Source organism: Salvelinus alpinus, chromosome 22 (assembly GCF_045679555.1).
Source record: "Salvelinus alpinus chromosome 22, SLU_Salpinus.1, whole genome shotgun sequence".
NCBI lineage: Eukaryota > Metazoa > Chordata > Actinopteri > Salmoniformes > Salmonidae > Salvelinus > Salvelinus alpinus.
The window spans coordinates 33138786-33165302 of record NC_092107.1 but is presented as its reverse complement, the minus strand read 5'-3'; the positions used below and the strand labels follow the sequence as shown (position 1 = coordinate 33165302).

Sequence of the window (26517 nt, the reverse complement as noted above, 5' to 3'; positions counted from 1 at the left end):
TGTATATTTGTGTCATTCTCAAAACTTTTGGCCACGACTGTACTGGTCTGGGTCCACAACAGAAATATGTACCGTTGGGGGTACTGGAGGACCGGAGTTGGGAAACACTGCTTTAGAGCAGGGGTACTCAACTCTTACCCTATGAGGTCCGGAGCCTGCTGGTTTTCTGTTCTAAATCGGTCCCTGATTAGAGGGGGAAATAAAAAAATGCAGTGGAACTGGCTTCGAGGTCCACAGTTGAGTTTAAGGGCTTTAGGGCAATAAGTGACACGTGCATGTAAATCTGTAATCATACCAGTTTACCTTGCAAACCTTTTACAGTTAATCAAGTTTAGTCCATTCTGTTACATCATAGACAAACCTTTTCCATTGCATTAAGGACGAAATTAGTCTTTGTTTGATCAATAACCTTTTTTATTTTCAGCATTGATTTAAAAAACAAAAAAGCAGTTAAAAAATAACTAATTCTGTACACTCAATGACTGCAGTTAGATTAGACATATTTCAATACTACCTAAAATCATTGAAAAGAAACAGAAACCAGAGGATTTTAAACAAAACAAAAAAAACACTGGGATGTAATGTAAAGCAGGTTTTGTGCATTTAATACCGTGCAAGTTCTAACTAGTCTATTGAAAGGCTTTTTATGTTTTAAAGCAAAGGTTAATGAAATAAAATAATACTTTAGGCAAAAGGCCAACAGAGGAGGGGAGAGGAGGTTAAATGACTGATTTATCAAGGTCTCTTATTGTCCACATTCACGTCGAACAAAAACATGAAACTCAAAGAAAGGTGGTCAGGATTGCAATTCAATATCTACAAAATCAGCATTTTAACAACCCAGCTATCTATGTACACTGTACAAAGATCTGAACACAAACTTACATCTTTTACAAAAAAATCTTGCCCGACTGGATCAGGTATATTATATTACAATACAACTCCAAGTCCAATACAACTCCAAGTCCAATACATCTCCAAGTCCAATACGACACTCATCTGTTTTGTTATCTGTCCTTCTGTCCTGGAGCGATAGAGATGTGTTTAGAATAAGCCATTGTTAGTGACTGTTGTTAATATTATTTTTTTAAGTGGACAGAACCAAAATGGAACACAGCAACAGACAAGACCCATGATGCAACGGTGCCTGGCCGCTGTGACAGCCATTGTGATGGGATGCTACATTATTACATTATTTTCCCAGAATGCATTTGCATTGTGCACGGACCCTACTCCTCATCCACCAGTCAATCTATTGCTGTTATGGCTTTGGGAAATACTGGAGTGACTCTATAAAACCTGCTCAGTGTAAAACAACATGGGACAGAAGGAGAACAAGGAAGGGAAAGAAAATACATTGGGTTGCATGCTCGGAAATGTAATAGCTCAAGAAAACCTATTTGAAAATTAGGGACATCAGTGAAAAGAAAATGACTATCATAAAAATTCCTCATTGCTTATTATGCTAATTTAACTGGGCCAGAATTACATATCATGATAATGTCCTTTGGAGGATTTCAATAAAATAGCACGTTTCATGTAATAACCATCAAAACCAAAAATCTAAAGATACTAGTGCAAAATAATAAAGATCATATAACATCATTAAAGCAAAATGACTGGGCAGAAAAGAAGAGCGGCAGGATATCAGTTTAACATGTGGTGGGACAGAAGGATGGCTAAACTCTCATGGCGTCACAGGAATGATTTCAGGGGTGGACGTTTGGACTAGGGGTAATAATAAACATATTTCACATCAATCCAAATGGCATTCTTAGAGTGGATAATCATACAAAAAATCTTCTTCCATTTCTATTTCACAAATTCTGTACAGGCTATGCATGAGCATCCACCCGCATCCTGGTAAGGGAGAAGTCCTTTTTGGGCCTCTGTGGGTAGGCAGGTATAGTGAGAGGTAGGACAGGGAAGCTGTGTGCAGCTAAAAAGAATCACATCTGCTTTGAGCAGAAAGAGAAGGCAATATCACAGTACTGGCTGTTCAATTACAATATTGTCTTCTTTTCTTTTTACCAAACATTCTTCATATTTTCTTGATTCACTAGCTCATCCATTTTCTCTGCACTAGCTCATCCATTTTCTCTGCACTAGCTCATCCCTTTTCTCTGCACTAGTTCATCTGTTTTCTCTGCACTAGCCCATCCATTTTCTCTGCACTAGCTCATCCATTTTCTCTGCACTAGTTCATCCGTTTTCTCTGCACTAGCTCATCCATTTTCTCTGCACTAGCTTGGCCATTTTCTCTGCATTAGCTCATCCATTTTCTCTGCACTAGCTCATCCATTTTCTCTGCACTAGCTCATCCATTTTCTCTGCACTAGCTCAGCCATTTTCTCTGCACTAGCTCAGCCTTTTTCTCTGCACTAGCTCATCCATTTTCTCTGCACTAGCTCATTCATTTTCTCTGCACTAGCTCATCCATTTTCTCTGCACTAGCTCGGCCATTTTCTCTGCACTAGCTCATCCTTTTTCTCTGCACTAGCTCATCCATTTTCTCTGCACTAGCTCATTCATTTTCTCTGCACTAGCTCATCCATTTTCTCTGCACTAGCTCATCCATTTTCTCTGCACTAGCTCATTCATTTTCTCTGCACTAGCTCATCCATTTTCTCTGCACTAGCTCGGCCATTTTCTCTGCACTAGCTCGACCATTTTCTCTGCACTAGCTCATCCATTTTCTCTGCACTAGCTCATCCATTTTCTCTGCACTTGTCTCTTAAAAGTTTGTATTTTTTTTTAAACTTAATCTTTCTTATTCACATTCTCACCCTGTTTTCCTACTTACTCAACATATCTGGTAGGCTTTCTGTTCCTCACTATGGAAGAGGATAACACCCATCTGATCTTGACACGGGCCACTGCTAGGGTAGTGGCTATGATGATAGCCAGCTGTAGGTACTAATGTGTCAAAACACATTGCTTTCCATTGCATGCGGCTTGGTATTAGCTTAAGGGTAGTGGCTAAAGGGTCATGAACAAGGGTAGTGGCTTGGAATGAAGAAAAGTGGTTTAAGGATAAAGCCTGCAATGGGTGAAGTGGTTTGAGGTTAGTGTTTGCAATGGCAGTGGTTGAAGGGTTAGGGTGGTACTGTTTTGATGATGTAGCCACTATCTAGCAGTGTGTCCATTAAACACCAATCATTCCCCTCTGAATGACTACCTCCATCTTTCATTACTCAGCCCAGAGGAACCTGCACAGCTCGACACAGCGTCCACTTCCTACTCCAGCAGTCTCTGTCGTGCACTCATGCCCACCCGTCCCCTTGCCACTCTCCTTGACCCCACAGTGGGGCCCAGTCAGACTTCAGACCTCAGTCTGTTGCTGCATCTCTACGGTGTGTGTCCCACCCCGGTGGAGCTCATCCATACTGTCAAAGTCACTACCGCCCGCCTCAGAGTCGTCAAAACCGCAGGGGGCCGACAAGTCCGAGGCCGATGATGCGTTCACTGACAACCTCCTATTCAGTGACACATTATCATCCATGTCCCCGCCTCCCGACATGATCGCCCCACCCACAAAAGTGCTGAACTCCTCCCCTCCCAGCCCGCCTTGCCCCGCCTCCCCCAGGGGCAGCTGGTGTGGGGGCAGGTATTGGCTGGGGTGGAAGTGTGGGCGGGGGGACCTGTGGCGTCCGGTGCTGCCACTAACACTCCCACTCAGGGTGCTCTCCTTGGAGGCGGGCTGGGTGGCGGGCATGGTGTCGTAGGGGTGCCCCTGGTACTCCTCCAGGGGAGTGGGGAGGGGAGGCGGGAGCTGGTCCTGGGTCAGAAACTCTTCCTCATGAGGAGGTGGGAAATCACTGTCGATGTCGTAGCCCCCGAGGTAGTAGTCTGAATCCAGTTCCCGGGCGCTGCCCCCCAGGTGAGAGCTGCCCCCCAGGCGAGAGCTGCCCCCCAGTCGGGAGGCTGAGGCAACCATGTCTCCGAGGCCGCTGGCCTCGTAACTGGGCACCTCCTCGATGTTGGGCAGACGTGAGTTGGGCATCCAGTCAGACGTGTCCCAGTGATATGCTGGAGGAGGGAGGGACAGAGTTAGATTACATTTAGTAGACACAATCTCTGCCAACATGCCCGATGGACAGTTACAATCTGCAGGTTCATCTGGCATGTTAGTGGACAACTACAGTCTGTCTGCAGAGGTCCATCGGGCATGTTAGTGGACAACTACAGTCTGTCTGCAGAGGTCCATCGGGCATGTTAGTGGACAACTACAGTCTGTCTGCAGAGGTCCATCGGGCATGTTTGTAGATAACAAAAACACAGTTAGACGTCAACCACAGCACGGGGAACATCCTGTACAGTGAACATGTTAGCTGTGTTTTGAAGGTTTCACAACATGCAGGAGGGAGGTCTGGGAACGTCAGGTCAGGGGTCACAGGTCAAAAGGTCACAGCATGTCAGGGTTCAGGAGGAGTCAGGGTGGCACTTCGGAACAGCCAAGCCATGGTGAGAGATCAGAGGCTACTGACCGATGGGATCATTCAACGTAAACAAACACATCACAGCTTGACATACTTCCAAATGTTAACCAGGGAATGTTTCACAAAGCATTAAACTGTAAAATTCAAAACAAAAACAAAGAACGGACAGACAGACAGTACATACATCAAAGGAAATTACAAAACAAAAGTGAGAAGCACTAAAAAGTAAAAAACATATCTCAACAAAGCAACGTCAGCGAGGACAAACTCATTAAAAGCAGTAACAACAAAACAACACGCTCGGAGGTGGGATGCAAATGCAATGCAGTGGGAGGATCAAACATCACATGTCACAGGCAGCAGGCAAAAGCAAATGAAAGTGAAAAATGGCCAAACTGAGGAAGAACGGCCACAAGGCGCGTTGGAGAGTGAGTGGTTGTCATGGGAGATGAGCGAAGCCTCTCCACCCCGGCAACGTGCCAACTCCAAGGAAGTATCAGGACTGCTCAGTCAGCACAACAACACTGTGACTGGGGAAAACACATGCTGGGGTGTGTGTGTGTGTTGGCAGGGGGCTAGGAGTAACAAACCACACACACACAGTGAGCTGGAACGGAGACTGAGGAGAGAGAGGAAGAGAGAGCGAGAGAGAGAGAGAGAGAGAGAGGGAGGAAGAGAGAGAGAGAGAGAGAGAGAGAGAGAGGGAGAGAGGAAGAGAGAGAGAGAGAGAGGAAGAGAGAGAGAGAGACAGAGAGAGAGAGGAAGAGAGAGAGAGAGGGAGGAAGAGAGAGAGAGGGAGAGAGAAAGTGAGAGAGAGAGAAAGTGAGAGAGAGAGAGAGGAAGAGATAAAGAGAGGGAGAGAGAGAGAAAGTGAGAGAGAGAGGGAGAGAGAAAGTGAGAGAGAGAGATAAAGAGAGGGAGAGAGAGAGGAAGAGAATGAGAGAGGGAGAGATAAAGAGAGGGAGAGAGAGAGGAAGAGAAGGAGAGAGGGAGAGGGGGAGAAAGGGAGAGAGGGAGAGCGACAGGAGTAAAGGGGAGTGAGAGAGATGAGATGGATTGATGTGAGATGAAGAGAAAGGGGGGGGGGGTCACCTCTGTTGTAGCTCTGACCTTGATCCATGACTGACACTGTCAGGTGGGAGAACAGGAGAAGAGAGAGCTTTAGCTTGTTAGTGTGTGTTTGTGTTGGAGGTGCCAGACAGATGTTTGCGAGGCTTAGGATCGGACCATCTGAGATTCCCATCCACCCGAATGTTTAATATATCAATGTATTTATGTATCGGTAATGTGTTCATTTATTTATGCATGTGTAATATGTCAGTGTATTTATGAATGTGTAATATGTCAGTTTATTTATGTATGTGTAATATGTCAGTGTATTTATGTATGTGTAATATGTCAGTTTATTTATGTATGTGTAATATGTCAATGTATTTATGTATGTGTAATATGTCAGTTTATTTATGTATGTGTAATATGTCAGTGTATTTATGTATGTGTAATATGTCAGTTTATTTATGTATGTGTAATATGTATGTGTAATATGTCAGTGTATTTATGAATGTGTAATATGTCAGTTTATTTATGTATGTGTAATATGTCAGTGTATTTATGTATGTGTAATATGTCAGTGTATTTATGTATGTGTAATATGTCAGTTTATTTATGTATGTGTAATATGTTAGTGTATTTATGTATGTGTAATATGTCAGTGCATTTATGTATGTGTAATATGTCAGTGCATTTATGTATGTGTAATATGTCAGTGTATTTATGTATGTGTAATATGTCAGTTTATTTATGTATGTGTAATATGTCAGTTTATTTATGTATGTGTATTTATGTATGTGTAATATGTCAGTGTATTTATGTATGTGTAATATGTCAGTTTATTTATGTATGTGTAATATGTCAATGTATTTATGTATGTGTAATATGTCAGTTTATTTATGTATGTGTAATATGTCAGTGTATTTATGTATGTGTAATATGTCAGTTTATTTATGTATGTGTAATATGTATGTGTAATATGTCAGTGTATTTATGAATGTGTAATATGTCAGTTTATTTATGTATGTGTAATATGTCAGTGTATTTATGTATGTGTAATATGTCAGTGTATTTATGTATGTGTAATATGTCAGTTTATTTATGTATGTGTAATATGTTAGTGTATTTATGTATGTGTAATATGTCAGTGCATTTATGTATGTGTAATATGTCAGTTTATTTATGTATGTGTAATATGTCAGTGTATTTATGTATGTGTAATATGTCAGTTTATTTATGTATGTGTAATATGTATGTGTAATATGTCAGTGTATTTATGAATGTGTAATATGTCAGTTTATTTATGTATGTGTAATATGTCAGTGTATTTATGTATGTGTAATATGTCAGTGTATTTATGTATGTGTAATATGTCAGTTTATTTATGTATGTGTAATATGTTAGTGTATTTATGTATGTGTAATATGTCAGTGCATTTATGTATGTGTAATATGTCAGTGTAATATGTCAGTGTATTTATGTATGTGTAATATGTCAGTTTATTTATGTATGTGTAATATGTCAGTTTATTTATGTATGTGTATTTATGTATGTGTAATATGTCAGTGTATTTATGTATGTGTAATATGTCAGTTTATTTATGTATGTGTAATATGTCAATGTATTTATGTATGTGTAATATGTCAGTTTATTTATGTATGTGTAATATGTCAGTGTATTTATGTATGTGTAATATGTCAGTTTATTTATGTATGTGTAATATGTATGTGTAATATGTCAGTGTATTTATGAATGTGTAATATGTCAGTTTATTTATGTATGTGTAATATGTCAGTGTATTTATGTATGTGTAATATGTCAGTGTATTTATGTATGTGTAATATGTCAGTTTATTTATGTATGTGTAATATGTTAGTGTATTTATGTATGTGTAATATGTCAGTGCATTTATGTATGTGTAATATGTCAGTGTATTTATGTATGTGTAATATGTCAGTGTATTTATGTATGTGTAATATGTCAGTTTATTTATGTATGTGTAATATGTCAGTTTATTTATGTATGTGTAATATGTCAGTTTATTTATGTATGTGTAATATGTCAGTTTATTTATGTATGTGTAATATGTCAGTTTATTTATGTATGTGTAATATGTCAGTTTATTTATGTATGTGTATTTACGTATGTGTAATATGTCAGTTTATTTATGTATGTGTAATATGTCAGTTTATTTATGTATGTGTATTTATGTATGTGTAATATGTCAGTTTATTTATGTATGTGTAATATGTCAGTGTATTTATGTATGTGTAATATGTCCGTTTATTTGTGTATGTGTAATATGTCAGTGTATTTATGTATGTGAAATATGTCCGTTTATTTATGTATGTGTAATATGTCAGTGTATTTATGTATGTGAAATATGTCCGTTTATTTATGTATGTGTAATATGTCAGTTTATTTATGTATGTGTATTTATGTATGTGTAATATGTCAGTTTATTTATGTATGTGTAATATGTCAGTGTATTTGTATGTGTAATATGTCAGTTTATTTATGTATGTGTAATATGTCAGTTTATTTATGTATGTGTATTTATGTATGTGTAATATGTTAGTTTATTTATGTATGTGTAATATGTCAGTTTATTTATGTATGTGTAATATGTCAGTGTATTTATGTATGTGTAATATGTCAGTGTATTTATGTATGTGTAAAATGTCCGTTTATTTATGAATGTGTAATATGTAGGTGTCACGTTCCTGACCTTATTTCCTTTAGTTTGTCTTTGTTTAGTATGGTCAGGACGTGAGCTGGGTGGGCATTCTATGTTATGTGTTTCTATGTTTAGGTTCATTGTTAATTAGCCTGATATGGTTCTCAATCAGGGGCAGGTGTTTTACGTTTCCTCTGATTGAGAACCATATAAAGGTAGGCTGTTCACACCGTTTGTTTGTGGGTGATTGTCTTCCGTGTCAGTGTTGTTACCACACGGGACTGTTTCGTTTCTCTAGTCTGTACCTGTTTGTGCGTTCTTCGTTATATGTAAGTTCTCATGTTCAGGTCGGTCTACGTCGTTTTGTGGTTTTGTAATTTCTCAAGTGTTACGTGTTCGTCTTGTTTAATAAATCAACATGCATTCATCACCCGCTGCATTTTGGTCCGATCCTTGCTCCTCCTCAGACGAGGAGGAGAACAACTGTGACAGTAGGTGTATTTATGTATGTGTAAAATGTTAGTGTATTTATGTATGTGTAAAATGCCAGTTTATTTATGTATGTGTAAAATGTTAGTGTATTTATGTATGTGTAAAATGCCAGTTTATTTATGTATGTGTAAAATGCCAGTTTATTTATGTATGTGTAAAATGTTAGTGTATTTATGTATGTGTAAAATGTTAGTGTATTTATGTATGTGTAAAATGTTAGTGTATTTATGTATGTGTAAAATGTTAGTGTATTTATGTATGTGTAAAATGTTAGTGTATTTATGTATGTGTAAAATGTTAGTGTATTTATGTATGTGTAAAATGCCAGTTTATTTATGTATGTGTAAAATGTTAGTGTATTTATGTATGTGTAAAATGCCAGTTTATTTATGTATGTGTAAAATGCCAGTTTATTTATGTATGTGTAAAATGTTAGTGTATTTATGTATGTGTAAAATGCCAGTTTATTTATGTATGTGTAAAATGTCAGTTTATTTATGTATGTGTAAAATGTCAGTTTATTTATGTATGTGTAAAATGCCAGTTTATTTATGTATGTGTAAAATGTCAGTTTATTTATGTATGTGTAAAATGCCAGTTTATTTATGTATGTGTAAAATGTCAGTTTATTTATGTATGTGTAAAATGTTAGTGTATTTATGTATGTGTAAAATGCCAGTTTATTTATGTATGTGTAAAATGCCAGTGTATTTATGTATGTGTAAAATGTTAGTGTATTTATGTATGTGTAATATGTCAGTTTATTTATGTATGTGTAAAATGCCAGTTTATTTATGTATGTGTAAAATGTCAGTTTATTTATGTATGTGTAAAATGTCAGTTTATTTATGTATGTGTAAAATGTCAGTTTATTTATGTATGTGTAAAATGTCAGTTTATTTATGTATGTGTAAAATGCCAGTTTATTTATGTATGTGTAAAATGTCAGTTTATTTATGTATGTGTAAAATGTTAGTGTATTTATGTATGTGTAAAATGCCAGTTTATTTATGTATGTGTAAAATGCCAGTGTATTTATGTATGTGTAAAATGTTAGTGTATTTATGTATGTGTAAAATGCCAGTTTATTTATGTATGTGTAAAATGCCAGTTTATTTATGTATGTGTAAAATGTCAGTTTATTTATGTATGTGTAAAATGTCAGTTTATTTATGTATGTGTAAAATGCCAGTGTATTTATGTATGTGTAAAATGCCAGTGTATTTATGTATGTGTAAAATGTCAGTTTATTTATGTATGTGTAAAATGCCAGTGTATTTATGTATGTGTAAAATGCCAGTGTATTTATGTATGTGTAAAATGCCAGTGTATTTATGTATGTGTAAAATGCCAGTGTATTTATGTATGTGTAAAATGCCAGTGTATTTATGTATGTGTAAAATGTCAGTTTATTTATGTATGTGTAAAATGCCAGTGTATTTATGTATGTGTAAAATGCCAGTGTATTTATGTATGTGTAAAATGCCAGTGTATTTATGTATGTGTAAAATGCCAGTGTATTTATGTATGTGTAAAATGCCAGTTTATTTATGTATGTGTAAAATGTCAGTTTATTTATGTATGTGTAAAATGTCAGTTTATTTATGTATGTGTAAAATGCCAGTGTATTTATGTATGTGTAAAATGCCAGTGTATTTATGTATGTGTAAAATGTCAGTTTATTTATGTATGTGTAAAATGTCAGTTTATTTATGTATGTGTAAAATGCCAGTTTATTTATGTATGTGTAAAATGTCAGTTTATTTATGTATGTGTAAAATGTCAGTTTATTTATGTATGTGTAAAATGCCAGTGTATTTATGTATGTGTAAAATGCCAGTGTATTTATGTATGTGTAAAATGCCAGTGTATTTATGTATGTGTAAAATGTCAGTTTATTTATGTATGTGTAATATGTCAGTGTATTTATGTATGTGTAAAATGTCAGTTTATTTATGTATGTGTAAAATGTCAGTTTATTTATGTATGTGTAAAATGTCAGTTTATTTATGTATGTGTAATATGTCAGTGTATTTATGTATGTGTAAAATGCCAGTGTATTTATGTATGTGTAATATGTCAGTGTATTTATGTATGTGTAAAATGCCAGTGTATTTATGTATGTGTAATATGTCAGTTTATTTATGTATGTGTAATATGTCAGTTTATTTATGTATGTGTAATATGTCAGTGTATTTATGTATGTGTAATATGTCAGTTTATTTATGTATGTGTAATATGTCAATGCACATGTTGTGAGTAACACTGATTCAGCCCTGACCTTTTTGCAGTGGTGTAAAGTACTTATTAAAAAAATACTTTAAAGTACTACTTAAGTCGTTTTTGGAGGGATTCTGTACTTTACTACTTATATTTTTTCACTACCTTTACTTCACTACTGTCACGCATGATCCCTCTCCGGCCTCTAGGTCACCAGGCTGCTCGTTATGGCGCATACCTGTCACCATCGTTACGCGCACCTGCGCATCATCAGACTCACCTAGACTCCATCACTTCCCTGATTACCTTCCCTATATATGTCACTCCCTTTGGTTCCATCCCCGTTATTGTTTCTGTGTCATGTCTGTGCGTTGTTCGTGTTTGTTATTTTGTATTATGTTGTGTTTATTTATTAAAACACTCACTCCCTGAACTTGAAACCTGACTCTCAGCGCACATCGTTACAACTACTTTCCTAAAGAAAATAATGTACTTTTTACTTTTTAATTCATACATTTTCCCTTTCCCTGGTCCAATTCACACACTTATTAAGAGAACATCCCTGGTGATTTCTACTGCCTCTGATCCGACGGACTCACTAAACACAAATGCTTTGTTTGTAAATGATGTCTGCGTGTTGTAGTGTGCCCCTGGCTATCTTATTATTATTTTTTTAAAGAACATTGCGCCGTCAGGTTTGCTTAATATAAGCAATTTTAAATGATTTATACATTTACTTTTGATACTTAAGTATATTTAAAACCAAATACTTTAAAACTTTTACTCAAGTAGTATTTTACTGGGTGACCTTTACTTTTACTTGAGTGATTTTCTATTAAGGTATCTTTACTTTTACCCAAGTATGACAATTGGGTACTTTTTACACCACTGCCTTTTTGTCAGACCACCCCCCCCCCCCTCCCCCATGAACCCCGTGTGTGTGTGTGTGTGTGTGTGTGTGTGTTGTGTGTGTGTGTTGAGGCTTAACACTTCAACATATGGGTTCCATGTAAGCTAGGTATTTGATGTGTACTGAAAATATAAAGCCTACAGTATGTGTGTACTTTGAGTTTACATTACATGTACATCATGCCTGAAGTACATGATTTTCAAACCACAGCACTGTCATGCTATTGTCATGGAGAGCATTGGCATGGCATCTCATAGAGAGGGAGGTAAGTGCAGGGAGAAGTAAAGAGAGCGTCAGAAGGATAGAGAGAGAGAGATGATGGATGAGACATGGTACCTTCGTTTTCAATAGTGTCGACTGCATCATTGACCAGTCGAATGACGGTCACTATGGAGGCTTGTTGAAGAGAATCAGAGGGAGGAGACACGGTTTGAGACACAGGAAGTTGACAACAGGCTGCCAGGAAGCAGAGCTACTATTGGCTGAAGATGGGATCAACACTAGAGACGTGTAGCGTGGGAGGTGTCTGATCAAAAGCTTCATATGGAACCAGACTTAGAAGACCTACACTCTTAGAAAATGTTTTGCTATCTAGTACCTAAAATAAGTTTTTGGCTGACCCCATAGGAGAACCATTTAGAAGAACCCTTTTTGGTTCTAGGTAGAAAGAACCCTTTCGGTTTCATGTAGAACCCTCTGTGTAAAGGGTTCTACCTGGAACCAAAAGGGTTCTTTCTACTTGGAACCAAAAAGTGTTATCCTATGGGGACAGCCAAATAACCCTTGTTGGAACCTTTTTTTCTAAGAGTGTAAGAGGGGACTAACACAGAATCCATGTGCATTTGCTCATCCAAGTATTGGAGAGTATCCCCAGTACACACACACACACACACACACTCCAATTTACATATGTATACATGAGGTAGGGCTGTGCTCAGAGAGACGAGAGCTAGACTGTTAAATTATGTTCTGAAGACATTCAATGAAAACCAGATAAATAGAAAAATAACAACCAAATGGATAAATTAAATGGAATGAACATAATAATGACATCACATCCACTGGAGCGGTCAGCCGAACTGATTCAGATTGTTCTGTGGCCTGATTGGCTAATATCAGAGACAGATATTATGTGAAATGTGATCATCTTGACAGTGAAGCGGTTCCATTAATTATGAATGAATGAAGCATCAATGTTGATATGTCAACATTGCATTTCAGCTATGTAGTCTAGTACATAGTAGCAACACACTATGATTATGTAGATTCACATGTGGATGTCAGTGATTTTTGCAGAATGACCTGAGTGATCCATGTTGATCAAGAAACAACCCTTTATAGGCTAACTCTCTAAGTAAAAATAACTACTACTACTTTTTCCCAATACCAAAACGCCACAAAAACAAAGCACAAGTTCCATAACAATAACAAAAACAACACAGCACAATATAACACAACACATAAACAACCACCTAAAACCTGAACTGGCTTCTGCCAACAATTGGAACTGCAATATCAACGACTACAACCATGGAAAGACATGGGAAAGAATGTGCTAGAATGACAAGTTAACAAACACAACAGAGCTGTGTGGATGGAAGCACAGTATTATTCCTCTTATGTCAGATGTCTGTCTGTGTGCACACTGTCACACTGTCACTTCTAAATGAAAACAACAATCTGACAGGTATGGAAATCAACTAACACACTGTCACACTGTCACTTCTAAATGAAAACAACAATCTGACAGGTATGGAAATCAACTAACACACTGTCACTTCTAAATGAAAACAACAATCTGACAGGTATGGAAATCAACTAACACACTGTCACTTCTAAATGAAAACAACAATCTGACAGGTATGGAAATCAACTAACACACTGTCACACTGTCACTTCTAAATGAAAACAACAATCTGACAGGTATGGAAATCAACTAACACACTGTCACACTGTCACTTCTAAATGAAAACAACAATCTGACAGGTATGGAAATCAACTAACACACTGTCACTTCTAAATGAAAACAACAATCTGACAGGTATGGAAATCAACTAACACACTGTCACTTCTAAATGAAAACAACAATCTGACAGGTATGGAAATCAATTAACACACTGTCACACTGTCACTTCTAAATGAAAACAACAATCTGACAGGTATGGAAATCAACTAACACACTGTCACACTGTCACTTCTAAATGAAAACAACAATCTGACAGGTATGGAAATCAACTAACACACTGTCACTTCTAAATGAAAACAACAATCTGACAGGTATGGAAATCAACTAACACACTGTCACTTCTAAATGAAAACAACAATCTGACAGGTATGGAAATCAATTAACACACTGTCACACTGTCACTTCTAAATGAAAACAACAATCTGACAGGTATGGAAATCAACTAACACACTGTCACACTGTCACTTCTAAATGAAAACAACAATCTGACAGGTATGGAAATCAACTAACACACTGTCACACTGTCACTTCTAAATGAAAACAACAATCTGACAGGTATGGAAATCAACTAACACACTGTCACACTGTCACTTCTAAATGAAAACAACAATCTGACAGGTATGGAAATCAACTAACACACTGTCACTTCTAAATGAAAACAACAATCTGACAGGTATGGAAATCAACTAACACACTGTCACTTCTAAATGAAAACAACAATCTGACAGGTATGGAAATCAACTAACACACTGTCACTTCTAAATGAAAACAACAATCTGACAGGTATGGAAATCAATTAACACACTGTCACTTCTAAATGAAAACAACAATCTGACAGGTATGGAAATCAACTAACACACTGTCACACTGTCACTTCTAAATGAAAACAACAATCTGACAGGTATGGAAATCAACTAACACACTGCCACACTGTCACTTCTAAATGAAAACAACAATCTGACAGGTATGGAAATCAACTAACACACTGTCACTTCTAAATGAAAACAACAATCTGACAGGTATGGAAATCAACTAACACACTGTCACTTCTAAATGAAAACAACAATCTGACAGGTATGGAAATCAACTAACACACTGTCACACTGTCACTTCTAAATGAAAACAACAATCTGACAGGTATGGAAATCAACTAACACACTGCCACACTGTCACTTCTAAATGAAAACAACAATCTGACAGGTATGGAAATCAATTAACACACTGTCACACTGTCACTTCTAAATGAAAACAACAATCTGACAGGTATGGAAATCAACTAACACACTGTCACTTCTAAATGAAAACAACAATCTGACAGGTATGGAAATCAACTAACACACTGTCACTTCTAAATGAAAACAACAATCTGACAGGTATGGAAATCAACTAACACACTGTCACTTCTAAATGAAAACAACAATCTGACAGGTATGGAAATCAACTAACACACTGTCACTTCTAAATGAAAACAACAATCTGACAGGTATGGAAATCAACTAACACACTGTCACACCCAAATGAAAACAACAATCTGACAGGTATGGAAATAAAACTATTCACGGGATTAAAATAACTGGATTAAAAAATGAGAAAAAACATGAACAGATTATATGAAACACATAAATCAAACAATACCATTGAGGACAAATAAACTAACACACTGGATATCAAATTGTTTTCCTGAAACACTTTTATAACACAGCAGGAGTAAATGCATCTGTTGGAGAGAGGGTGTTAGGAAACAACAAACACTCTATAAATTACGGGGTTCCAATAGTTTTTTGTTAATCACAACATCTCTCTTTTAATGACCTAACATTACACGCCCCCGACTCCTCCCCTAGTCTCCTATCTCTTAGGTGTTAGCAGATCTAAATGAACTGTTATTGACGCAATATGGCGATGGCGCGACCTCATCCAATGTGCTTTAGGGAGCTTCAGCCATATTGCTTTTAAATACAGTATCTGGTACTTCTGAATCTGCAAACACCTAGGGGTAATGATAGGGGGTTAGGGGAAGACAAGAAAGACTAAGTTAAGTGTTGCTATCGGACCGGATGGCAGACTAGCTCACTGTCGCTATGGGTGTGGTCAGAAAGAGGCACGAGAAAGGAGGGGCATGGCTTACCGTTGTCGTCGCAGGAGTCGGAGTGGAAGGAGCTCAGTGATTGGACCTCAGAGTTGCTGCCCTTGTTGCTCCCTGAGAAACAGGTCATCTCTTCGCCCATATCTACCATTTTACCTGCAGGGAGAGGTCAGAGGTTAAAGGTCAGGGCGTCTGAGGGCGGTGGGAGCAGGCCAGGGAGAGTTGGCCCTCAGCGTGGTTAGTCACTGAAGAACAGGCTCGTTAGTACCAGGGCTGTCTTTGTTGTGGCACAAATCACACACACACACTTTGGCTCCGTCGACAACAATGCTGGCATCGAGAGCTAGATGTACCCCGCACACACACAGACACAGACACACACAGACACACACACACACACACATACACATACACACACACACTTTTGATTTGGGAATCAAAGCCAGCTCATAATTAGGATGGTCTTGATAAACTGAACGTGATGATCTCTGAGTGTAGTTCTGTGTAATATGAATATGAATGAATATGGAAATAGAACAACAATGCACTCCCCCTCAAGGGTTCTTGGAAAAGAGAATCACTTGGAGGGATACTCAATCACACAAACGGACATTTGAATATACAGTATGCATGAATACACAAGACACCACAAACACGTATGAACAAAGACTGTACCACACACAAACAGGTTCAAACACATCACACTAATACATAACTATGTCCCCCACCCACACACACTGACCCTCGTCGCTGTCCCAGGGGCTCTTGTGGATGGAGTCACAGTCAGAACGACAGGGCGAGACAGGTGGCAGGTTGGGCGCAACGCTACACACCACCACCCCCCTCCGCACTGTGCCTCCCAGAATCCTGGGTGACTCTGGGTGGAAGGTGCTCATCTCAGTGTGTTCCACGCCTCTCCCATCCGCAATCTTCTCCAGCGTGGACCGCGGATCACCTTGGAAACAGGGTGTGTATGCCATGGGCCTCACAGGCACCTGGGGCGGGCCGAGCATCCCAGCTCCGCCACCTATCACCGTGGCGCACAGCCCCGCTTCGGCGTACAGGTTCAAGGGGTCTCCCGGCGTGCAGCGCAGGGTCTTGAACTGAACCCCGTTGGCCTTGTTTAACAGAGCTGCTGTTGCTGGATCTTGGACCAGCGTCAAGTTGTTACGGGAGTAGTTCTTCTGGAACACCTGGAGACAAAATATATTTTTGCTATTTCTTGTAAAACAATATATAGGATTAAAGATGTAGGATCTTAATTTGAGCCAGTTTCTGAGGCAGGAAAATAATCCTGCAGCAACAGGAAATATGAATTAATGGACATTTTTGTAGGGGTTGATACATTTTTCATTCGGGAAAATCAAGTCTGACATTTCTTTGGAAATTAGAAACTTCAGAAGCTTTTTCAAACCTTAAATACAATACAAGCTTTAAATGTACAACATCGCAGGACAGTGTGATCAACTTAAGATCCTACATCTGTAAAACCGACGAAGGCTGAATTATTTGAAACAACTTACACATTTCATCGTAAAAATAAAAACACACAATAATAATTAAACAACACAATACAAATACCTTCTTACGGAAGGCGATGAAGAGGATGATGAGGGTGACGATGACAAAGAGGACAACAGCAATGCCGATCAGTTCTTCTTTCCCCACCATGGCGTGTCCAGCCTGCATGTCTGGTACCACCACGGGCCGCAGGCCGCAGAGCTGGCCCACGAAGCCCGCCGTGCAGTTGCAGTAGAACGAGCCGTGCGTGTTGACACACACACCGCCGTTCTCACATTCTGCTTCGCCGCCCGTGGCTCCGCCCCGCTCACACTCGTTTACGTCTTCCTCGCACCTGGAGAGGGTGAATGGAGGAAGGAAGGGAGAGAAGGAAGAAGAGAGAGGGATGAGGGGAGAACTTTGCTTGGTAATTAGTTTGGATAGTCTATACACTCCAAAAACTTGAGGAAGGTATCAATATATCTAAACCTCTGTCACTTCAGTTGGCACTTAAAACAAATTGTCACAGATAGTTTGTGGGACATTTAATAATTGCCTGACTAAAACTGATTAAGACTCTCCTTTCATTTGGAGGTGGGAGGAGAGACATGTAGAGAGGGTGATAGAGGACAGCTCAGGGACTCCTAGGGTGTTTCTCAAAATGCATACTACCGTGCTCCGAGCATGCAAATTGGAGCACAGGAGGGTCGGAGTATGAGTCCAAATCAAAGTATGCGAAAGGGAGCATGGAGGGCACTTCTTGAATGCATACTCCGTTTGTATATATTTTAAGCTTTAACGGAAAGTATGAAAAGAAATATGACGCAACCACGTAAAAAATTAAGCATTGGCTGAAGCGAGAGAAAATACACTCTGACTTAGGAATGAAATGTTGCCTATTCACATCTCATATGTTGCCTGACTACACTATTTTTATCTTGATACGTTAATAAATACAGCCTGTGTTAATTTTTGCATGTTTACCTGCCTACATGTTTACCTGCCTATATAGCAAGCCCATAATAAGTCAACAGGGCTAACTGACTAGCTACTAGTACTGTTAGCTAACCAGATAGCCACAAAGAATTGTTAGCTAGCTACACACGAAGAATGGACAGCTATCTTGCATAAAAATCGTTTTAGGTAATTTTAGCTTTATTAACTAGCTTGCTAGCTAGATTATTACGATTTGCACATCTAGCTGATAATTATGAAGTAAAACATTTGCTTTGTGTATATCTTGTTTCGTCTATTGTTGCCGTCATTGTCTTGGCTGGAAGAAGGTTCAGTGAAAGGGAGATACAGCGTGAGGTAAAACAGTAGGGGGAGATGCAGCGTGAGGTAATACAGTAGGGGGAGATGCAGCATGAGGTAATACAGTAAGGGGAGATGCAGCGTGAGGTAATACAGCAGGGGGAGATGCAGAGTGAGGTAATACAGTAGGGGGAGATGCAGAGTGAGGTAATACAGTAGGGGGAGATGCAGAGTGAGGTAATACAGTAGGGGGAGATGCAGCGTGAGGTAATACAGTAGGGGGAGATGCAGAGTGAGGTAATACAGTAGGGGGAGATGCAGCGTGTGGTAATACAGCAGGGGGAGATGCAGCGTGAGGTTATACAGTAGGGGGAGATGCAGCATGAGGTAATACAGTAGGGGGAGATGCAGCGTGAGGTAATACAGTAGGGGGAGATGCAGCGTGAGGTAATACAGTAGGGGGAGATGCAGCGTGAGGTAATACAGTAGGGGGAGATGCAGCGTGAGGTAATACAGTAGGGGGAGATGCAGAGTGAGGTAATTCAGTAGGGGGAGATGCAGCGTGAGGTAATACAGCAGGGGGAGATACAGCGTGAGGTAATACAGTAGGGGGAGATGCAGCATGAGGTAATACAGTAGGGGGAGATGCAGCGTGAGGTAATACAGTAGGGGGAGATGCAGCGTGAGGTAATACAGTAGGGGGAGATGCAGCGTGAGGTAATACAGTAGGGGGAGATGCAGCGTGAGGTAATACAGTAGGGGGAGATGCATCATGAGGTAATACAGTAGGGGGAGATGCAGAGTGAGGTAATACAGTAGGGGGAGATGCAGCATGAGGTAATACAGTAGGGGGAGATGCAGCATGAGGTAATACAGTAGGGGGAGATGCAGCATGAGGTAATACAGTAGGGGAGGATGCAGAGTGAGGTAATACAGTAGGGGGAGATGCAGCGTGAGGTAATACAGTAGGGGGAGATGCAGCATGAGGTAATACAGTAGGGGGAGATGCAGCATGAGGTAATACAGTAGGGGGAGATGCAGCGTGAGGTAATACAGTAGGGGGAGATGCAGCATGAGGTAATACAGTAGGGGGAGATGCATCGTGAGGTAATACAGTAGGGGGAGATGCAGCATGAGGTAATACAGTAGGGGGAGATGCAGAGAGGTAATACAGTAGGGGGAGATGCAGAGTGAGGTAATACAGTAGGGGGAGATGCAGCGTGAGGTAATACAGTAGGGGGAGATGCAGAGTGAGGTAATACAGTAGGGGGAGATGCAGCGTGAAGTTATACAATAGGGGGAGATGCAGAGTGAGGTAATACAGTAGGGGGAGATGCAGCATGAGGTAATACAGTAGGGGGAGATGCAGCGTGAGGTAATACAGTAGGGGGAGATGCAGCGTGAGGTAATACAGTAGGGTGAGATGCAGCATGAGGTAATACAGTAGGGGGAGATGCAGCATGAGGTAATACAGTAGGGGGAGATGCAGCATGAGGTAATACAGTAGGGGGAGATGCAGAGTGAGGTAATACAGTAGGGGGAGATGCAGCGTGAGGTAATACAGTAGGGGGAGATGCAGCGTGAGGTAATACAGTAGGGGGAGATGCAGCGTGAGGTAATACAGTAGGGGGAGATGCAGCGTGAGGTAATACAGTAGGGGGAGATGCAGCGTGAGGTAATACAGTAGGGGGAGATGCAGCATGAGGTAATACAGTAGGGGGAGATGCAGCATGAGGTAATACAGTAGGGGGAGATGCAGCATGAGGTAATACAGTAGGGGGAGATGCAGAGTGAGGTAATACAGTAGGGGGAGATGCAGAGTGAGGTAATACAGTAGGGAGAGATGCAGCGTGAGGTAATACAGTAGGGGGAGATGCAGCATGAGGTAATACAGTAGGGGGAGATGCAGAGTGAGGTAATACAGTAGGGGGAGATGCAGAGTGAGGTAATACAGTAGGGGGAGATGCAGCGTGAGGTAATACAGTAGGGGGAGATGCAGCGTGAGGTAATACAGTAGGGGGAGATGCAGCGTGAGGTAATACAGTAATGGGAGATGCAGAGTGAGGTAATACAGTAGGGGGAGATGCAGCATGAGGTAATACAGTAGGGGGAGATGCAGCATGAGGTAATACAGTAGGGGGAGATGCAGCGTGAGGTAATACAGTAGGGGGAGATTGCAGCGTGAAGTTATACAATAGGGGGAGATGCAGAGTGAGGTAATACAGTAAGGGGAGATGCAGCATGAGGTAATACAGTAGGGGGAGATGCAGCGTGAGGTAATACAGTAGGGGGAGATGCAGCATGAGGTAATACAGTAGGGGGAGATGCAGCGTGAAGTTATACAGTAGAAGGGAGTGCGAGTGATTCTCAAATGAAATGTTTCATATGTTCTCCACACTTTCGTCCTCACAGGATTGTACTCAAGAGAACGCGGTCAGAGAATGCACACGGAGCATGAGGGTGTGGAGGACGGTACTATGCATATTGAAAAACAACACTAGTCTCATATGTTCACAATCAAATAACGAACACGCTGAAGTTGACTTTCCTGATCTTTCTCATCTGAAATTAAAATGGCTTTGATGATGGAACAAGCTGCTGGCGTGTGTGTGTGTGCGTGTGTGTGTGTGTGTGTTTCAGCAAGTAATAAAAGCGCATAAGTGCATTAATTAGTGAGCTTGTGACTGTAGCTCATCCTCATTAAGACTGCCTGTAGCCTTGATTTCTGAGGCATTAGATATTCTAATGTAACACAGTGGAACACCCCTAAACCCCTGGAGACAAGGAGACAAGCAGAATGAAATGTCATATTTTTTTATCTTTCAACTCTTTGAGTGAATCTTACAGGCTGCAGGCAGCTTGGGGGCAATGCCTCTCCCGAGTGGCACAGCGGTCTAAGGCACTGCATCTCAGTGCTAGAGGTGTCACTACAGACCCTGGTTCGATTCCAGGCTGTATCACAAACAACTGTGATTGGGAGTCAAATAGGGCGGTGCACAATTGGCCCAGCATCGTCCGGGTTAGGGTTTGGCCGGGGTAAGCCGTCATTGTAAATAAGAATTTGTTCTTAACTGACATGCCTATAAAGGATAAATAAAAAATATAAATTATACTCATCTGCCTATCACTGTAGAGAAGGGCTGGTGTATACTGCCACCCAGTGGTAATGATGAGGCATTGCATTTACAGTGATGTTATTTATGACATACATTATATTATTTCCACTACTTGGGCCAGTAGGAAGCTGAACTGGTTAAAACAAACAGCTAATTTAAAAGGTGGGTGTTTATGTGTCTCTCTGTGTGTGATAAATGGGTGTTATATTCTGTGTGTCTGAGACAGTCAACTCCATGGGTGTATGTTCAGGACAGGAGTGTGTTGGCGTGTACACTGTATGTTTACAGTGTGATCATTAGTGTGATAGTAACTCACGTGATGCCCTTGAAACCTCTCCTGCAGCTGCAGAGGAAAGCGTTGCCGATGGCTTTGCACACACCGCTGTTGTGGCAGGGGTTGGGAACGCACGCCGTGATCTCAGTTTCACAGCGCCCCCCAGTGTACTGGGGACCGCAACTACAGGAAAAACCTGACAGAGAGAAGAGGGGGAGAGAGAGGGAGAGAAAAGAGATGGAGAGAAACATTTACATTTGAGTCATTCAGCAGACACTCTTATCCAGAGAGACATTCAGTTAGTACAGTCATCTTATGATAGCTAGGTGAGACAACCATATCACAGTCATAGCAAGTACATTTTTCCACAATAAAGAAGATATCAGCAGAGTCAGAGCTAGTAAGGGGATCAAGTGTGTGTTAAATTAAGTATTCTGCATACAGGTGTAGTGCTACAATTGAACAAAGCATTCAGACCATCACAGCAGATTCAGAACACACACACACTCATTCTCCATCACACACACATACTCCATCACACACACACACACACACACACACACACACACACACACACACACACACACACACACACACACACACACACACACACACACACACACACACACACACACACACACACACACTCCATCACACACACACACACACACACACTCATACTCCATCACTCACACTCATACTCCATCACACTCATACTCCATCACACACAAACTCCACCACACACAAACTCCATCACACACACACTCACGCTCCATCCCACTCACGCTGCATCACACACATAGGAATGTGTTCAGTGCCGTGGAGACTAGTGTGTGCATTGTTTGAGCTTTGGCGGTGCTGCCAGGGATAGTTGGCCTCGGGTTGACGAGAGCTTGCCAGCCTAAACACAAACACACACACCTCTGGGAAATCACACGGGTACACATACACACCTCTGGGAAATCACACGGGTACACAAACACACACACCTCTGGGAAATCACACACACACACACACACACACACACACACACACACACACACACACACACACACACACACACACACACACACACACACACACACACAGACACACACCTTCAGGAAAACGCACACACACACACAGCGGGATACCGGAATACATACACACACACATACACCGATAACCTTTACAAAGAGGTCGGGCATGCCAAAAACTGATCACAAAAATAATCCCCATTAACTGAACCTTATTAAAGCCAGGACAAACATGACAAGTCCCAGAATGCCGTGCTCTTTTCAGAGAGCTCCGCCTCTCGTTGTGAATGAGAAATGCGAGCGGGGAGACCGGGAGAGATCAACCCACGGGAGCGTTAAGTCATTCTCTCTGTGTTGAGACTTGGCCTCGATGTGTTAAGTCAGCACGTTAAGTCAAGGGGTCACCCTGCTGAGTCCAGGCTGGGAATTTCGATAGAGATGACATTTAACCAGGCTTCCCTATTGACTGCAGTAAAATGCCAAAGGAGGAAAAAAAACAGATGTGTCTTGAGCCCTCACTGTAGTTAGATTTTAAAAGGATACGATTCGTTCATGTAGGCCTTTTGACTTCAGACAAAAAGAGGAGAGATATGAACAGACAGAGAAACTAGGAGCAGCTCAAGAGATATGACAACACAAAGAGAGGAAGATAAGGAGAGAGAGAAGGCGATCACGATCAGGCAGACAAAAAGGAGTAGACAGAAACGGGCAGACAGATACAGGCAGATAAAAAGGGAGATGAAGGAGTATAGAAGTGTCACGACTTCCACCGAAGGTGGCTCCTCTCCCTGTTCGGGCGACGCTCTTGGGTTTGTGCGGGATTGTTCGTGTAGCTGTCATTTTGTTTGGGTTGCGTTTTGGGTTTTTGTTTGGGTTGCGTTTCTGTTGAACAGGTGTTTTTTCGGGACTACGTTCCTGTTGTTTTGTGGCTACTGTTGTGGTCCTGTTCCTGTTCTTTGGACTTGTAAATAAAACGCCCTTTCTTGCAATTCGCTCTCTCCTGCGCCTGACTCCACACCCACCTCTCCTAGGGAGAAACTGACAGAATCCCGCACCAAAAATCATGGAGTCAGCAGGAGCGGACGCGCCTTCCCCATCCATGGAGGAACGCGTCCTCCAGCATACATCCGTGCTACACCGTCTGGGGACGGCCATGGATCAAGTGTTGGCGAGAATGGAGAGATGGGAGAGGAGCGGCCTCCCTACCTTGTCTTTAGCCACTCTCCAGCCTGCACCACCACCTTCTCCGGCAGCGTCCGGCCCCAGCGGGATTCGGCTCGCACTCCCGAGGGAGTACGATGGGATGGCTGCCGGGTGCAAGGGGTTCCTGCTCCAACTGAAGCTTTACCTGGCGACCGTTCACCCGACTCCCTCGGGGGAGGAGAGTGTCAACGTCCTCATCTCCTGCCTTTCGGGCAAAGCCCTGGAGTGGGCCAACGCGGTCTGGGAGGGTCCAGATTCGGCGAGGGACCCTTACCCAGAGTTCACCCGCCGCTTCCGGGCTGTGTTCGATCACCCACCGGAGGGCAGAGCGGCGGGTGAACTGCTGTTTTATCTGAGGACATGGTTACGCAGGGGGATCATGAGGAGCGGATTAGTCTCTTCCTCATTGATTCTCCTGCGTTTCCAGTGGTGCTGGGGATTCCCTGGTTGGCTTATCACAATCCCCAAATTTCGTGGAAACAGGGGGCTCTTAATTAACCTGTTGGGGATGGGGGCGCTGTTTAGACTATTTATGCTAACTTGGCTAATTTTTGAAACGGCTTCCCACAAAATCCTTGATCGTACAATATGCATATTATTATTATTATTGGATAGAAAACAGTCTATAGTTTCTATAGGAGTTGAAATTTTGTCTCTAAGTGGAACAGAGCCCATTCTACAGCAATTTCCCTGACATGGAGTCAGATTTGAGAAATGTTGGCCACTCTTCTGAACTCAATTAAAAGGGCACTGTCGTTGCTATGACTATACGGACACTTCTTACGTCTTCCCCTGGATGTCTTTACGTGATGACGATTTGAATCGTGTCGATTGCGCGTTCACAGGCACTATAAATTAAAAAACCCTGAGGCTAATCAGTCTTTCCTTGCTGCGTAACGCGCGTGCTGGACACCGACCCGCTCCTGTTCCAAGCGTTAGTTTAGCCTGTTATATTTCTCCGGTCATCTTTTCACTCGTTATAGGAGTTAAAAACATCATAAGGTAGTTAATTTAAAGCGTTTTATAGCAATTTATATCCGTTTAGTGCGATTTTGGGACATTTATTTTTGCAAGATGTGAAAAGTTGGGCACGCTTTTCAGTTCATCCCGAACGCAGTTGACATTTCCACATGGCAAGAGGACAGCTTTCCACCAAAAGACGATTTCTCCCAAGAAAGGATCCTTTGCCCAAGATACTGATGGAAGAACAGCTCAAGGTAGGACATTTTTATTATGATAAATCGTGTTTCTGTCGAAACATTTTAGTGGCTTCGGACGCCATGTTTTTTGACGTAGCATCGCTTGGCGCAAGCTGTATTGAAAAGTAAGGATAATTAAAAAAATGTAATTCCGCGATTGTATTAAGAATTAAATTGTCTATCAATCCCTGTCCACCCTATATTTTTTAGTCACGTTTATGAGTATTTATGTATAAGAGTAGATCACTGTCTAAGTGGCGCACAGACTTTTTCTGACCAGCTGAGCTACATTCCACATTGTCTAACCATGATTTTGGTGGCTAAATATAAACATTTTCGATCAAACTGTATATGCATGTTGTAATGTGATGTTACAGGAGTGTCATCGGAAGAATTCTGAGAAGGTTAGTGAAAAAATTAATATCTTTTGGCGATGTTGACTTTTATCGCTCACTTTGGCTAGAATCAATGCTGGGCTGCTAATTGCTATGTGCTAAGCTAATATAACGATTTATTGTGTTTTCGCTGTAAGACACTTAGAAAATCTGAAATATTGTCTGTATTCACAGGATCTGTGTCTTTCGATTCGTGTATGCTGTGTATTTTTACGAAATGTTTGATGATTAGTAGTTAGGTAAACACGTTGCTCATTGTAATTATTCTAGTCCATTTGTGACGGTGGGTGCAATTGTAAACTATGCCATCTACCTGAAATATGCACTTTTTTCTAACAAAACCTATCCCATACCATAAATATGTTATCAGACTGTCATCTAATGAGTTTTTTTGTTGGTTAGGGGCTATAAATATCTTAGTTTAGCCGAATTGGTGATGGCTACTGGTGTTGGTGGACAAATAAAAGATGGTGGATTATGCTAATGTGTTTTTAGGTAATAGATGTACATCTTTACATATTGTGTCTTCCCTGTAAAACATTTTAAAAATCGGAAATGTTGACTGGATTCACAAGATCTGTGTCTTTCATTAGCTGTATTGGACTTTAATGTGTGAAAGTTAAATATTTTAAAAAAATATTGTTTTTGAATTTCGCGGCACTGGTTTTTCAGTGGGGGGGGGAGGGGTGCCGCTAGCGCCACGCTGATCCTAGACAGGTT

At 40.8% G+C, this 26517-nt stretch overlaps 1 protein-coding gene across 3 annotated transcripts in view; it reads right to left on the bottom strand.

Annotated features, from left to right (window-relative positions):
- Positions 1 to 392: 392 nt before the first annotated feature.
- LOC139549440 (protocadherin Fat 3-like) overlaps positions 393 to 26517 on the bottom strand; it is a 389617-nt gene continuing 363492 nt past the window's right edge. For 2 of the 3 annotated variants that reach the window (XM_071359936.1, XM_071359937.1), the window contains 7 exons: positions 22027 to 22180; positions 17422 to 17695; positions 16583 to 17033; positions 15883 to 15996; positions 12125 to 12184; positions 5532 to 5567; positions 393 to 4029 (listed from right to left, as the gene is read on the bottom strand). In XM_071359936.1, coding sequence (XP_071216037.1) covers positions 3323 to 4029; positions 5532 to 5567; positions 12125 to 12184; positions 15883 to 15996; positions 16583 to 17033; positions 17422 to 17695; positions 22027 to 22180 — 1796 coding nt within the window. In that variant the 3' untranslated portion in view covers positions 393 to 3322. The remainder of the gene's footprint in view (positions 4030 to 5531; positions 5568 to 12124; positions 12185 to 15882; positions 15997 to 16582; positions 17034 to 17421; positions 17696 to 22026; positions 22181 to 26517) is intronic. The other variant, XM_071359938.1, reaches the window with a different exon arrangement.